This window comes from Camelina sativa, chromosome 11, assembly GCF_030686135.1.
Source record: "Camelina sativa cultivar CO46 ecotype springtype chromosome 11, ASM3068613v1".
Taxonomy (NCBI): domain Eukaryota; kingdom Viridiplantae; phylum Streptophyta; class Magnoliopsida; order Brassicales; family Brassicaceae; genus Camelina; species Camelina sativa.
The window spans coordinates 3,045,734-3,060,828 of NC_141890.1; the positions used below are offsets into that span (position 1 = coordinate 3,045,734).

General features: G+C 38.8%; 2 protein-coding genes and 1 pseudogene across 10 annotated transcripts; all 3 read right to left on the minus strand.

Moving 5' to 3' along the window:
• Positions 1 to 122: 122 nt before the first annotated feature.
• Positions 123 to 4,666, minus strand: LOC104721367 (UPF0496 protein At4g34320). 3 transcript variants are annotated; one of them, XM_087471627.1, is made up of 3 exons: positions 4,559 to 4,666; positions 1,425 to 1,900; positions 123 to 1,005 (listed from the first exon to the last, which is right to left on the minus strand). In XM_087471627.1, the coding sequence occupies exons 2-3, from the start codon at positions 1,867 to 1,869 to the stop codon at positions 326 to 328; spliced, it is 1,125 nt and encodes a 374-aa protein (XP_087327753.1). In that variant the 5' UTR covers positions 1,870 to 1,900; positions 4,559 to 4,666; the 3' UTR covers positions 123 to 325. The 3 variants fall into 3 exon arrangements, with proteins under 3 accessions (XP_087327753.1, XP_010437630.2, XP_087327752.1); XM_010439328.2 differs by lacking the exon at positions 4,559 to 4,666 and adding an exon at positions 2,002 to 2,147; XM_087471626.1 differs by lacking the exon at positions 4,559 to 4,666 and having other exon boundaries at positions 1,425 to 2,279.
• Positions 4,667 to 5,396: 730 nt separating this feature from the next.
• Positions 5,397 to 11,187, minus strand: LOC104721368 (uncharacterized). Of its 7 annotated transcripts, none has more exons than XR_015571886.1 (10): positions 10,247 to 11,157; positions 8,779 to 9,927; positions 7,505 to 8,647; positions 7,293 to 7,334; positions 6,814 to 6,890; positions 6,514 to 6,598; positions 6,301 to 6,388; positions 6,086 to 6,187; positions 5,888 to 5,986; positions 5,397 to 5,784 (listed from the first exon to the last, which is right to left on the minus strand). XR_015571886.1 is itself a non-coding variant. In XM_087474160.1 (10 exons), exons 2-10 carry the CDS (start codon positions 9,874 to 9,876, stop codon positions 5,638 to 5,640), a joined length of 2,877 nt encoding a protein of 958 aa, XP_087330286.1. In that variant the 5' UTR covers positions 9,877 to 9,944; positions 10,247 to 11,187; the 3' UTR covers positions 5,397 to 5,637. The 7 variants fall into 7 exon arrangements, 4 of the variants coding, with proteins under 4 accessions (XP_087330286.1, XP_087330287.1, XP_019088690.1 ...); XR_015571888.1 differs by having other exon boundaries at positions 8,779 to 9,884; positions 10,247 to 11,142; XR_015571887.1 differs by having other exon boundaries at positions 8,779 to 9,944; positions 10,247 to 11,134.
• Positions 11,188 to 11,407: 220 nt separating this feature from the next.
• On the minus strand, positions 11,408 to 12,309 carry LOC104727576 (uncharacterized; annotated as a pseudogene).
• Positions 12,310 to 15,095: the final 2,786 nt, after the last annotated feature.

The following is a 15,095-nucleotide window of genomic DNA, read 5'->3' on the forward strand; positions in this document are numbered from 1 at the left end:
TTGATATTAAAATTCATATCATTTAAAAAATAATAAAAATACATATCTCTGAAAATTTAGAAGCCATTGATACTTGCCACAATTTTATTAAATTAAAATTTAGTGTATAGTCTCAATCCAAATGTGAAAAAGATTTGTCTTCCATTGTTTTCACTTTTCAATCATAAAAAGAATATAGAGATTGCAACAATTATCATAAACAGTAGTTTTGAGTTATTGAACATTAATTGATAGTAAAAACTCAGAGAGAATCTGTACTATTTGTTATAGTCTTCATCATTCATGTGCTGAAGAAGAGAGAAACTGGTCTAGTTTTTTGTGTTGCTCAGTTGCTGCTACTAGCATTATTAGGATGCTTGATGATCCTTTGGAGAATCACTGTCCTTGCCCTTCTAATATCTCTGCTACACAAATCAGCTTGAGTCCCCAATTCCTCTACGTTCTTCTTAAACACCTCAAGTTTCTTCTTGATATCATCAATCCCAATCTTGACTGCGTTATGCTCCACAGCAAACTCCGCACTCTTCACCATCCCGGTGATCTCAATCTCCAACCGTTCGATCAAAACCCGGATATTATCCAAATCTTTAACCGCCACAAATGTCCCTGCCTGCATGGAACTGATCACCTCCTTCTGCCCTTTGAGTGCATTCTCGTAGTTCTTCCACAGAGAGTCGATCCACTTCCCCATGGAGCCTAGTGGCACTGCAGTAGCTGCAGCCAGAGCCGCAGCCACGGGAGGAGCTGCCATGGCTGCAGCCACAACAGAGCAGATGAGCACAGTGGCGAAAGTAGCCACAAAGATGATGCTGGAGAGCTTCCTCCAAGTGTGGATGCATTTAAGCTTCTTGTCAAGCTTGTTCTTACGAAGCTGAAGCTTCTCAAGCATCACCATCTGTTGTTTGTAAACAGATTGGAACATTTTGAAGAAGTCTTCGTTGAAAGGACTCTCTGCGTCTTTGAAATTCTTTAGCTCTTCAAGTGTCTTCTTGTATCCGTTCCCACCTACGAACCATAAGATGATGAAACCATAAGATGATGATCAGTGTCAAAAGTCAAAATCTTAAATAATTAGGACAGGATCAAAAAAAAACAAAAAAAAACGAAAAATCAGGAATAATAATGTGTCGAATTTATACACCAAATGGAAATAAAACAAAAGACATTGAAAATACTTGTCATTCTACACTAAACTACTATTAATTTTTGTCAACGATAATGATTAAATTCTGTAAACACAGAAAATACTTAATTTCCATCCTATTTTTAAACAGGTTTTGAAAATTATAAATGTCAATTGAGAATACAGTTTTATATATATGAGTAAAACGGGATTAGGACAAGACAATATGAAACTTTATTTTTCCTGTCCCTAATTTATTAATAAATACTAAGAAAATAAAGGAAAGAAACAAAAGTGTTACCTTGAACAAGGCTCTCATCTTCAAATTGCTGAAGAGCAACAAGAATCAAAAGGTGGCTATCACGAGCTCGTCTCAAGCCTTTCTCCAAAGCAGCACAAAAATCAAGCGTCTTCAAGCTGTTCTCAAAGTAATCTTCGACAAGCTCAAACATTTCTTGATTCTTCCATATGTCTTTCTTGCAATCCAAAATTACTTTCACAACTTCTTGGTTCATCTCCAACAAACACTGCGTCACTTCTTTCAAGGAATCGAACGAGAGCGCTCGAACCTCAACTCCTGTAGCTAGCGTGCTTATCACGTGACTTGTCCGTGCTTGCAAACACGTGTCGAAAGATTGAAGCTCCGTGTCAGCTTTACACGCAGCCTCGTAAGATCTCAGCTCCGTTGTGTAGTGCACGCTCTTAGCCGATGCATCCTGTGGCTTTTTGCTTGTTTGGTTTCCCATTTGAAAGTAGTAGCTAGCACCGAATTCGATTCTGAAGATACGAATAAAACCAAATAAGCAAGATTGAGCTCAAGTAATAGTAACAATAATATTTATGATCTTAGAAATGCGTTTTAACATAGATATGCGTACAAGAAAATGAAAGAAATATACTAAAATCAAAAGGTGCAATTATATATGAGAGAAAGTTGAAAGAGAAATGATTAGTTAGAAAGAGAAGAGATAAACTTGGTCGGGTTTATCAGGAGAAACAACAACAAGAGAGAAGAGAATTTTCCGGGAAAAGAAAAAAAAAATTGGGAGAGAAATAGGGGAAAAAAATTAAATAAAGAAAGAATAAAAGGAAGAAAGAAGAAGCTTGAAGAGAGTAAGAATGAGAATCGTTAAAGGAAATGGAAAATAGCTTGCACGCATGATGATGATTAGAATTAGGGCTTTGTATAACGCTGTAAGCAAACGTTTACTCTCTCTCTCTACTTAGCCGCCTTTTCGACTACGCCAAATGCTTACATTTTTCTATATGTGCGTGTCAAAAACGTATTACATACAACTTTTTTTGTTTTTCTGTGTGCGTACGTCACAAATATGTAACGTATTCACGATACTGTATATATCTGTCTTTGAAGGATATCTTTCTGTGTGTTGACACACACTACAAAGTATTGTGTTTTTTGTTGTTAAAGAACTACAAATTGTTGCATTATATATGATTGATCATGATAGTTAGCGTATATGCAAAACTTTCGTATCCGTTTGCGATCAGAAACTTGTAAACGTGTATTGGATTTAAATCGTAAGGTTAAATTTTGAGAAGAAAAAAGTACATAATATCACATCTATCATGTGTCACGTATTACCCAAACGTTGATTGTACCCTACAATTATATACCAAACAATGTTGATTTTTTTTATTAAAATGTAGTTGAAAATAGAAATTACTCATTATATACTTTAAAATCAGATCACAACACTTTTTATTAGTTACGTCATTGGCAAACGAATCTACTCAGTAAACTAAATAATGATGTAATGGCGAAAAATTTAACGTACGTACTATTTTTAGTTTTTCATGCTTTGGAGTTTGGACAATATCGATCGATATATAGATATATATATGTGTGATAAGTCATTTTTATATGAAACATGCGTTAAATGTTAGAAGAATAAACGATTACGCAAACATCGTACAATGTTCGGTTGGGTGGGTGAAGAAGGGTTAATGCCAACCGTTTCTTTCCTGGTCCGATTCTAACTGGTTCGGTTCACTATTTGGTTTATTTTGGTTCTTTTTAAACTATGGGTCTAACTAGTTTTATTCTATTCGGGCTTTATTCTTGGGCTTGGACCCTTAAACATTTTCATTTCCCTTTTCATTTTAATTTGAATATTCTTTAACAAAAAAAAAAAAACATCGTACAGTGTTATTTGCTCATAACATTTCAACGAAAAAGAATTATTTATTCAATAAACTATAAATAATGTCGTAATAAGATAAAAATGTTACGTCCTATATGTGATGACTGATGATGAGTCATTAGCTCGCTATCTTATTAGTTATTTGTATTTCTATACTACATTAATCTAAAAATTAAATAGGGTTTAGTAGGAGACTAGGAGTATATAATTATTCTTCTGATCTTCTCAAACGTCATTTAGAGAAGAAAGAAATAAAATCTTCTCAAAACGTGATAATTATAATACAACGATGTGAATTGTGACGATTAATGTTATGTGCGTTACCTATAAGTTCTTACACGTTAAGTGATCGTATTTATTTGTGTTGACTTGTTTTAAACATATAAAATGCAGCCATATATTTTTGTCCTTCCTAGCTAGATATTCTCTATTCCTAACAGTTTCAAGATTAAAAGCAACGGGCATCACAGAATTATTAAAAAAAAAAAAAAAAAAAAAAAAAAAAGCATTCATAAATATGTGAATATTATATAGGGCGGCTAAATGGGTTGAGTATAAATGTAGATTAAGCAAAAGCAACAAACAACAAAACGAGGGCACACAAAAGAAAGAAGAAAAAAACGCTAATTTTACAAACAAAAAATTAGCCAATAAAATGTAGTTTTGCTTATCATGTATGGATTTTTTTTTTCCAAGTTGGGTATAAAATCGTGATGATAGAATTGGTACGTGGTTAATATGTTGATATAGTGTGCATAATGGAAAACAATGACATATCATTAAGGACATATATAGGTTATTTACCACGAAATCGATCGATGTGTGTGAAAAAAAAAAGAGAAGATTAATTATACACAAAATAATACTAATAAAAAAGATTTTTGATGGTAGAGTAACTGAATGAGGGTGCTCGACAAGCTTCCACTTTTTTTTTTTTTTTACCACAAAACAAAACAAACTTTTGAAGTATGACGATCCATTTCTTCTTTTCTTGTTTTTTCTCTTTTAGTGGGTTATTAATTTATAGTGAAAGCTACACTTAATGTAGACTACGCAGTAACCACTGACGACCACTAAGAACCAGATAGGAGTATCCATTAGTTAACCGACGTCGCAACTTCATTCAATAATCCTACTTTAATAGGTGAAGCTTAATTAGTTAATGTGATTAGAGCTAGCTAGGTCGACAAAATTAGTACAAGCTAGTATTAACTAATGACTTAAGATTAACCAATGAACGATCAAAAAAAGAAATGAAGAGATAAATCATTACCTTGATTAAGCAGGTGGTGTTGAGAGCAGAAACGAAAACCTTATTGGAGTGGGAGCTTCTCTTCTACGTTTTCTATCTCTTTCAGCCCAAAAGCTTCTAAAAAGTATCAAAAATGGTTTCCTCAGCTTCCCTTTTTATACTTAACGAGATCTTTGCACCATAAGCTTGGAGAACAAGTCATGAAACAGCTATCTCTTAGAAATTTACCAAAATACCCTTAATCATGCTCTTTTTATTTGTTTTTGTTTCATGTTGAAAAATTGCATAAGCATTTTCATGCAGGTATATGTATATCTATGAATATATAGTTTAATTTTGTTGTTAAAAGAAAAATTAAATGAATTTCTCAATGTATCACTTAAAGATAATGTAAAACTGAAATGGATGTGATACATCAATATGTTGGACAAGTTATATAACATTCTCTACGTCAATTTTAAGAAACACTACAGTACGACATAATATAATAACGGCAAAATTTAGTAATTACAATACCGAAAAAATCGGCGGGGTTTGTTTTGTTTTTTTTAATTATAAATTACTCTTAAGGGAGGGAAAAAAAAAAAAAAAAGAGAGAATGAAAGAAACGCGGGACACGCGTCATATAGTAATTGGGTTTGTTCCGAGGAAAATGGAAATTGCCATCAATACGTTACGTCACGTGTTTTTTTTTCTTTTTTTTTTTGTAACGCGTTTGTTTGCCTTGCTTGCTTCCACCTTCCTACGTGACTTTTTTTTTTGTTTTTTTTTTTTTAAATAAATATCTGAATCGTGACATTCTTTATCTTTTCTATACAGAAGATTCAAATTCTTTCGTTTCATACCTTTGGCAATGAAATTTGAGAATCTTTCTTTATATTTACTCCAAAGTTTAGTTCAGTTAATAATACAAATGAAACAATGTGTAAAACGAACCTACGCCCTGTTTCTTTTTTTATGTACACAGAGAAGAAATTGGAAAACTATATTGACTGTGTTACATCAATTAGAAGCATAGACCCACTGTCTGTCTCACCAAAACCACTCTTGATTCTTCTTTCTTCGGGTTCTTCCGTTTACCTACGTACCCGTGTGGTTAATCAATCATGTATCCCAGATTCCTGTTTAACACGAGAATTTGATCTCTGTGTGCTTAGCTTGCGCAGGAACTGCAACGCCTCAGTATATGATGGATCCGACCGACTCAGTGGTTTACATGAATTTATATGGTCTGTTGACTCCAACACCTGTTTCACAATATTCTTCTTAAGTGAAAAACCAACAGTTCTGGATTTCGACAGATTTATAGTTCCACAAGTTTTTTTTTTTAATAAATGGAGAGCTGCTTACAACAAGTTCACCAAATCCTGGGTATGCTGATTCAATTGGCACAATCTCCATCCTAAAAGCCCATCCTCCATAGCCTTCCACTATTGGAGTTACTTTTGTCTGCAGTTATGATGAAACAGTCATTCTAATTAGCATCGTGTAATGTGGTGACCAATCTAAAGAGAACTCTTATTAAGTGCAATCGAATAAATCAACAACCTCACAGAAACTAAGGACTTCAACAACCCCTTTCTTGTGGAGCTGTCGAAGCAAGTCATTCAGCTCCACTAGTCTTGGAGAACCACTTCGTAGCTCTCTTATCTATCACAATTCATCATCCATAAGGCTCATTAGGCAGATAGAGAGAGAGAGAGACAAAGATTTGGAGATGGTGTAAAAGGATTAAATCAGCTCAATAAAGGAATCGTATTTACTAACAGATGGAGCCGGGCGCAACACAAGACCCATTCGCCAGGGCATATCTGCTAGCTTGCTGCCAAAATGTGGGCAACTGTAGAATATCTGCAAGTGTTGACATTATATATTTTATACAGAGCTAATTTGCTAAGACAAAGCCCAAGAAGATAGAGAAATACGATGCTTTAAGATAATAGAAAACCAGAAATGTATGACGTGTTGATACTTACAACTCCAGCGGTGTTATTAACTAGTTTATCAAGTTTTTCTTCTTTTGCTTTGTGTAGCATCTGCTTCACGACAAGGCCTCCCATACTGCAACATGAACATTACTTTATCAAAATTGATGAATTGATGTTCCAGGAGACAACATGTCAATTCAATGAAGTAGCTCACTACTGAGATAAACACCAAGATGTAGCCTTAATAATTAAAAGACCAGCCAGTATAAATCACTGATGACACTAGATGGGGCAAATAAGTTTGCAAAAGGAAATATCCATTGACAGGTGCCATAAGAAATGTCACACCTGTGGGTCACAAAAACAACAGGTCTGTCTCCAATGCCTGCCGAGACAAGCTTTTCCAATATCATTGAACTAACTTCCTGCAAATTAGCAAAATATTAATCAATAATCACTCATCAAACTTTGACCAACATTTCCAGGGAAACAAGAAAACTGTTCAACAAATCCACATTCTAATGGCAAATTATCCTAAACATTAGCAGTAGATTTAAAATTATGCCAGTTAAACTGACAAAGACTGTAAGCTCAGACCACGACCTCTCAGGATATACTAATGTGCAGATACAATCATCTACTCTTTGGTTGACTCATATATACATTTACGTCCTAAAACTGCAGCAAGCTTATATTTGACCAAGGGTTTAACATACATTTTTGGTATATGTGTTTCATTAATAAAATAATTACCGCAGACTACTACTCTAAAGAAATAAAAAAAGGGTATAATTTCATAAACTAATTAATGAAAAAAAAAAATGTACCTGAAGAGGCAAGCTAGCTCCAGACCATTCTGTGAGGTTTGTCTGTATCAAATAGTTCAACGAGAATCAAAATGGCAACCAGGGAACAGATGAGTACACAACATATGGATCAAACAGTAGTTACGAAGGTCCCCACAAGTAGGTTTAAGCATTTTCTTTTGTCAAATAAAGTAGGTTATGCAACATCAAAATAGGGTAAATCTCAGTCATACCTTGTATTTAAGGGTAAGCAAGCGAGCTTGAGGAAAATCATTTGAAAGCCACTCACTCGGCCAAAATGTTCCCAGCTTTCCTGCTTCCTGGTCAATCTTCTCCACCAAGCCAGATTTGGTAGAGGACTTGTCCTCAGCAATTCGCCAAGTTTTAAAAGGTCCACCACGCAAGCCATGAAGAAAGATAACATCAAATTCAGGATCATGCACACGCGAACCACTGCCGGAAGGTACTATTGAACTAGACAGATCGCTAGCATCACCGACATGGTCTCTTACTGCATCAGCAGCATTTGCTGATTCACCTTCACTAGCGGTCTCGTTCTTCTTACCACTTTGTTGTTCTTTTTCAGGACACTTCCAATGGGCTAGTCCAGGATTAATCAAAAATATCATGTCTCCGTAGCGAGGACAATTGCTGTTCGTGTCTGAGATGTCTGGCTTGGAACTGCCACCGTTTCCAGATTCACCACCACCTTGCTGATTGCAATATACGTTTAACAAAGAAGCCCGTGCATAACTTTGTGTCTTAGGGTCACTGCAACCGAAAATGTTTCCTCTTGCACAATCATCAAGCCATTTGCACCAAGTTTCATCAGCTAAAATGATCTTCTGGACTTGCGGAAGAAGCGAAAGAATAGTTAGCAATCTAGCAGCATGCCTTCGGATGTGCGCACTAGCTGGGACTCTAACACTACATGGATCCTGCATATCTGTCATTGAAGATTCACCAAGACTATCAGGAGTTCTCTCGCGAGCCTCTAGGGCTCTGGATGCATCATAAGCTTCTATCGCACCTAACTTCTCATAATCATCACATAACAGAAAGCGCCTTAGTAAACAAAGAATACCAAAATCAACTATTTTGTTCTGGCATACAGAATCTTCAGCACAAACATCAGTCAGTGACTTGATTGCCTTAAGGGTTGCCAATGCAGACTCCGCAGCATTAAATTTAGGGGCTGTATCCTTCTTTAAATTCTTAATCGGCACCGCAAAAGGCTCTGAAAGGAGCAGATCTGCCAGTGGAACATTATTGACAGAATCCGGGACTGTACCCAGTTGAGCCATGGCAAGATTGACCACAGCCCCTGCTAACTGATTGGTTGACTGAGTAGCAGAAGAAATTTTTGACTGATCTACCTGTATATGAGAAAGCAAATAGCTGTTATATATTAAATCTAAAAACTGAAAGATGTAATTGAACTAAATATACATAATTCGTAACAATGCTCTGTTCAGATAACAAAATCAATGACCAAAATATAATGCACCTTTGGTTTCTCGTTTTTAGGTAGGCTAGATCCTTTAGCTGACAACGCCAAACTGTGGTTCAAAATCTCATTCATTATAAGGGTTAACCATCCCTGAGAAATCGGGACAGAGTGCGGTCCATAGTCCTCAAACGTGCGTGAAAGGATTCTTCTTGCTGAAGATTGGACAGTATCAGATGCAACTTTTCCAAGAACCCATAAAAGTAGTATTCCGGACCATTTCTGACTCTCTTCAAGTGATAAATGTATGTCACCAGCACAGAGTAATTCTAGTGCCTTTGACAAACCTTCTTGCACAGCTTTGTGCTTACTTGTTTTTCTAGCACTATCTCTCATCAGATGAAGACCCTTCTCCATTACCATCTTCTGTGCTTTGTCACTTCTGTCAACAGAAACTAAAAAGGCAGACAACGCAACTTGAGCCAAAGAGATGTCCTCAGTTTTACAGGCATGTGAAACAGTGGCAAGCAAACTGGAGCTCCAGTCGGAAACAGAATCGCTTAATGGAAGACTGAGATCCTCTAACAACAGCCGAGCCACCAAACTCCCATGCCACTTCACAGTCCTCTCCGGTGCCATTAAGGCTGTCATGACAACTTGCCCATCACGATCAAGTTCTTGAATATGAGATCTATTTGTATCAGAAGCCATTGCCCAGTTTGCCAGTGCCCATGCAGCAAATGGCACTGCGACATGTTGACAATGTAAATCATCCCAAAGGCCAGGAATGACGGCAGATGACAAATTAGCTTGTGAAGAATTATCATGTTTACTAAGCAATGCAAATGTTTTAGGAGTCCCCTCTCCCGCATTAGCATTAAGGTCACCCAACGGCGCAAGCCCACTGGTTCTTGATAGTCCCAGAACTGTGGTTCCTTCAAGGATTTTAATTCCAATCCCCTTAATCCCACTTCTTCCATCGTCACTGTCATCATCTTCTTCTGGCTCATCAAAATACATACCACCTTCCTCAATTACTTGAATTGCCGCAGCGATATCTCTCATCGTAGCATTTCCTGGCAATGATGACTTAAACGGTGCCTTTTCTATTGTGTCACAGTTGGAAGTGACAATATCCATTATGGCAGCCACAAGCATGCTCCTACCTTTCAAAGAATCAGAAATATCGAATGAACTACGTCTTGAGTGCTGCTCCCAAAGAAAAGCTATATATCAATGGCAAAACACAACCAGAAACATCGCAGTATCAAGACTCATATGTTTTAAAAAGCTTCTCATGTGTTAATAGGATTGAGAAATCTACAACTGGACACATGATAAACAACCCTAGAGAAACACAAAACTCATTGTTCTACAACAACTACTTGATGATCAACGAAATACTACTGTGTAGATCCTAAAATTGCTACCTAGATTCATATCAGCTGGCTAGTCAATATCCATTACATCTAACCAGAATAATCTTTTCGATTATGCAATTGAAGCAACTAGTGGAAGCAAAACGCACCTTTTTGTTTTTTGGTTGACACGAGAATATGAACCTCAGCAGCTTGGGCACTGCATCGGGCCTTCCAAGAGCGTCTTTACGCACAGTGGGATCAGCAATAAGATAAGCCAGAGCCCTAGCCGCTTCGTCCTGGGCCCCAATTCTGTCGCCGGGAAGGGCGACCGTCTCCAGCAACCAATCAACAACCGCACCACTGCCAGCTCCAACGAGAGCAGCTCTACGAGCAGCATTTGCGGAGGCTATATCGGCTAAAAGAGCAGCCACCCGGAGCTCAAATCCCGCACGCACCTCATGATTGGCCGAAGAGAGCACCGACCTAAGCGACTGCCACAGAACCGAGGCCGCAACACCGGTTTGTCGAGCATGGTGAACCACTCTCCTCAATGAATTCCCGGATTTCTGAACCGCGTCCTCGATAGACTCGTAGACACGGCTGTTTCCTCTAGGGTTGCGATTAGATTGGTCATGATCGGAAGGGAAAACAGCGGAATAGGCAACCGCGGTGGATAGAGCGGCGGCGGAGAGAACGAAAACGGATTTCTTAGAGAAGGAAAAAGTTGGAGAGACGGTGCGAAACGACGGGAGAAGACCTCGTGATTGGTGTGGCGGCGGAGGAGGTGTGAGTTTAGGTTTGTTGAGATTCAAAGAAGGACCTGAAGAACCGGTGGTTGGCGGAGGATAGGAGGAGAAAGGTCGAGGAAGACGGTGGAAGAGACGACGGTTACAATATCGGAGAAGGTTGTATCGGAGACGAATCATTCTCTTCTTTTTTTTTTCTTTTTTTTTTTCGTTGCGTCGTTTTCGGAATTATTAATATTTTGTTCTCACCTCTTTTATGTAATTTTGAGAATAATTGGATATGCTGCGATAACCAAGGGAAAGATTCTGGGGGCGTTGTTCTTGTGCCCCGTACAAACTTATAATACAAGTGTGACTAATCTATGGCGGTTTATTCAATTTTGATTTTTTATTACTCTTTTTATTTGTATTTTTATTTTTTTTGTTAGCTAACAATATTTACTAGGGATAGTTTAATTCGAATGACAAGTTTCCACATTCCAAACGCAGTTGTCTTGAACAAAAAGGATAAAAAGAGCAACATAATCTGATGAATATGTAACACAGTACAAGTTTTAAAGAGAAGAAATTATAACATTATAGTTAGTGAGAAGAAGGGTGGGGGATCGGGTGGACAGAGAACTTCATGCTGTTGCGGTTGCAGCCGTTGTGGTCTCCACTGAAGTCAGAACCTTACGGAGAAGCAACTTGAATCCCCATGTTGATGAACCTCCCTCGTGCGGCCAGCTTCTTGCCTCTAGCCACATCGCATCTCTTGAAGCTATTCATGTCTGGGAGCAGGGGCGGATCTACTCACAAGGTTGGTAGGGCACGTGCCCTATACAGATTTTAGAAATTTAGCAAATGATTATGGCCAATATAGTGTTTCTAGCTGAGTTGGTTAAGGTTGCCTCATGTTGTATCTAATGTCTTCTCTTTCATGACTTGTTTTAAAGATTTTTTCCCATTAATTAATTGTCATTTATAGTTTGTGCCCCATGTAGAATTATGTTCTGGATCCGCCACTGTCTGGGAGCAAGTAGACGTCGTTCTTCTTGTTGTTGTGGTGCTTCATCTTGGATTGGGTTTGATCATTGTTGTTGTTGTTGTTGTACGTGAAAACAAGAACATCGTTGACGTAGAAAGGGGCATGCTTTGTAGCCCATTCTGTGTAACCGTATCCGTTTTTCCACACCGTCGCAATCTTTCTCCCCCTCCTTATTGGAGCTGTGTGGTTGTTGTGTGTAGATCCAACGATGCTTGAGTTGTGGTTGTTGTGTGTGGAGCCAGTGATGCTCGAGCGGTTTGAGCCCGAGTTGTGGTTGTTGTGTGTACAAGTAGAACCAACGATGCTTGAGTGGTTTGAGCCCAAACTATGATTGTTGTGTGTAGGGCCATTGCCGCTTGAGTGATTTTGGTCAGGTACTGTGACTTTCGCGTGTAAAGCCAGTACCGCTTGAATGGTTTGAGCCAGAACTGCTTCCCCAACCCCAGTCATGGTCATGATAACAATTAATTCACTTGATGAAGAGTCTTAACAAGAACGATTGATATGGGTGGGTGAGTAACTTGGATCGGAAAATGAAGGTTTTTTATTGGGCCAGGCACGTTAGCTGGGCCGCCAATATCTCCTTGTTGTATTCGACTGTACAAAGTACAAACTTTGGACAATATTAACAACGACAACCTACCTGATCTGTTTTGTTGTTCCGCACTACCAAAATCGCCAGTATATTAAAATAGGGAAATCACGAGTATACATTATTTAAAATAAGCAGATCCACACTACCAAAATCACATCACGAATATATTAATTAAAAATAAGGAGATATTAGCCATTATCAAAATTATATTATAATATATGGAGATTCGTTAGAATCACGAGATCTGTAAAGATAGTAATAGAACGGCTTACCCTTATTATTATGATGATACAAAGTACATATACACAAGCGTGAGATCTCTAGAGTATACGAGAAATAAGGAAACCTAGATACAATGGAATATTTACAAACCGACCCCCTTAATACTCTCCCTCAAGTTGGCACATGTAGATCACACATGCCCAACTTGTAACAAAGATAATCGAACGCTGGTGTACCCAGAGCCTTAGTAAATATATCCGCAAGTTGTTGAGTAGTGTGAACATAGTCCGTCTTGATCAAACCCTTCTGAATCTCGTCTCGTACGTAATGACAGTCCCGCTCAATATGTTTTGTGCGCTCATGAAAAACAGGATTTGCCGCAATATAAAGAGCAGCTTTGTTGTCACAGTAGAGACTAAAAGGCTCCGGTGAGGAGACACCAAAATCAGCAAGTAGACCACGTATCCAGGTGAGCTCGGAAGCCGTGAACGCCATAGCCCTGTACTCAGCCTCCGCCGAAGATTGAGAAACAACACTCTGTTTCTTAGTTTTCCAAGCGATAGGAGACCCACCCAATAAGATAGCAAAACCCGTGAGAGAGCGACGAGACATCGGACAGGTGGAAAAATCTGAATCACAATATCCCGAGACATGTAAATCACCATTCATAGTGTATAAAATCCCTTGACCAGGGTTGTTCTTGAGGTAACGAACAACACGCAGCGCAGCCCACCAATGTTTCAACCGAGGTTGGTGTAAGAACTGAGCTAGTACATGAACCGTATACATGAGCTCTGGGCGAGTAATCGTCAGATACACCAACCGTCCAACCAAACGTCGATATCGCTCCGGAGTGTCGAAGTACTGTCCCGTATCTTCTTCCAACTTGTGATTCTGAAGGATAGGCGTACAAACAGGGCGCCCACCTAACAATCCACATTCATTTATGATGTCCAAAGCATATTTCCTCTGAGACAAGTAAATTCCCTTAGATGAGCGAGCCACTTCAATCCCCAAAAAAAACTTAAGAGAACCCAAATCTTTCATACAAAAACATTGATTGAGATAACCCTTAAAACGAGAAATTGCGTCTTCATCATTCCCACCGATAAGAAGATCATCAACATATACAATCACATAAAGACACATCTTCCCGCGTGTTAAACCAAACAGTGAGTAATCCGCATAGGACTGTGAAAAACCATATGCAAGAAGTGCGTTTGTAAGCTTGGAGAACCAGCAACGAGGCGCCTGCTTCAAACCGTAAAGCGACTTGCGAAACTTCCAAACTTGATTCGGACCCGATGCTTTAAAACCTGGGGGAGTTTCATGTAGACTTCTTCTTCTAAATACCCATGGAGAAAAGCATTATGAACATCCATTTGATGCACAATCCAATTCTTAACAGCAGCTACTTTGAGGAACATTCTTACCGTGGTGAGCTTGACAACTGGTGCAAACGTCTCTTTATAATCCTTTCCTTCTTTTTGTCGATTTCCAATAACCACCAATCGGGCTTTATGACGCTCAATTGTCCCATCCGAATTATATTTAATTTTAAAAACAAACCGGCAACCAATAGCTGTTTTTCCCAGCGGTAAGTCTCCGACATCCCATGTATGTTGGTCTTCTAAAGCATCAACTTCAAACTTAACAGCGTCTCTCCACACTTGGAGTTGCATTGCTTTTTCGTATGTATCAGGTTCAACGTTGGCCGAGATAGCAGCTAGAAAAACTGCATGAGCTGCAGAAAAACGCTCATTGGTGACGTAATTAGCTATGGGATAAGTGACCGTACCTTTGAGTGAAGATGTGGTAGGGGCAGAAGAGAGTGGTGGGGGAAGATCATTTGTCAGTGAATGATATGAAACCTCGTAGCCCTGCAGCCGCTTGGAAGGCAGTTTCTGTCTATGACCTCGTCCTAATTGTTCAGTCAACGGTTCAGCAACCTGTTCTTGTGTCAAAACCGGAGTCACAATATCAACACTCCCCCTATCGTCAGCCACCGGACGAGAAGAGACACCACTATGATCAACACCAATAGGTTGGGCTTGTTCCCCTGCTGCAACTAACTCCTGCGGAACCGCCAACCCAGGCGGTGTTGATCTAAAATCATCATCACAGAGCAATGGCGGAGCTGAAAGAGATGGGACTATGTCACTCGGTGTAGAAGACATTGTGGCAAAAGGAAACACCATTTCATGAAACTGCACATCGCGAGAGACAAAGAAATCATGTGTCTCTAAATCATACACAGACCAGCCTTTTTTTCCATACGGATATCCCAAGAAAACGCATTTGCGACTCCTCTCCCCAAATTTATCCTTATCCCGAGAAAGCTTGTGTGCATAGGCGAAACACCCAAACACCTTTAAACCGTCAAAGGAGGGTGGCTTGCCATATAGCATCTCATAAGGGGTTTTACC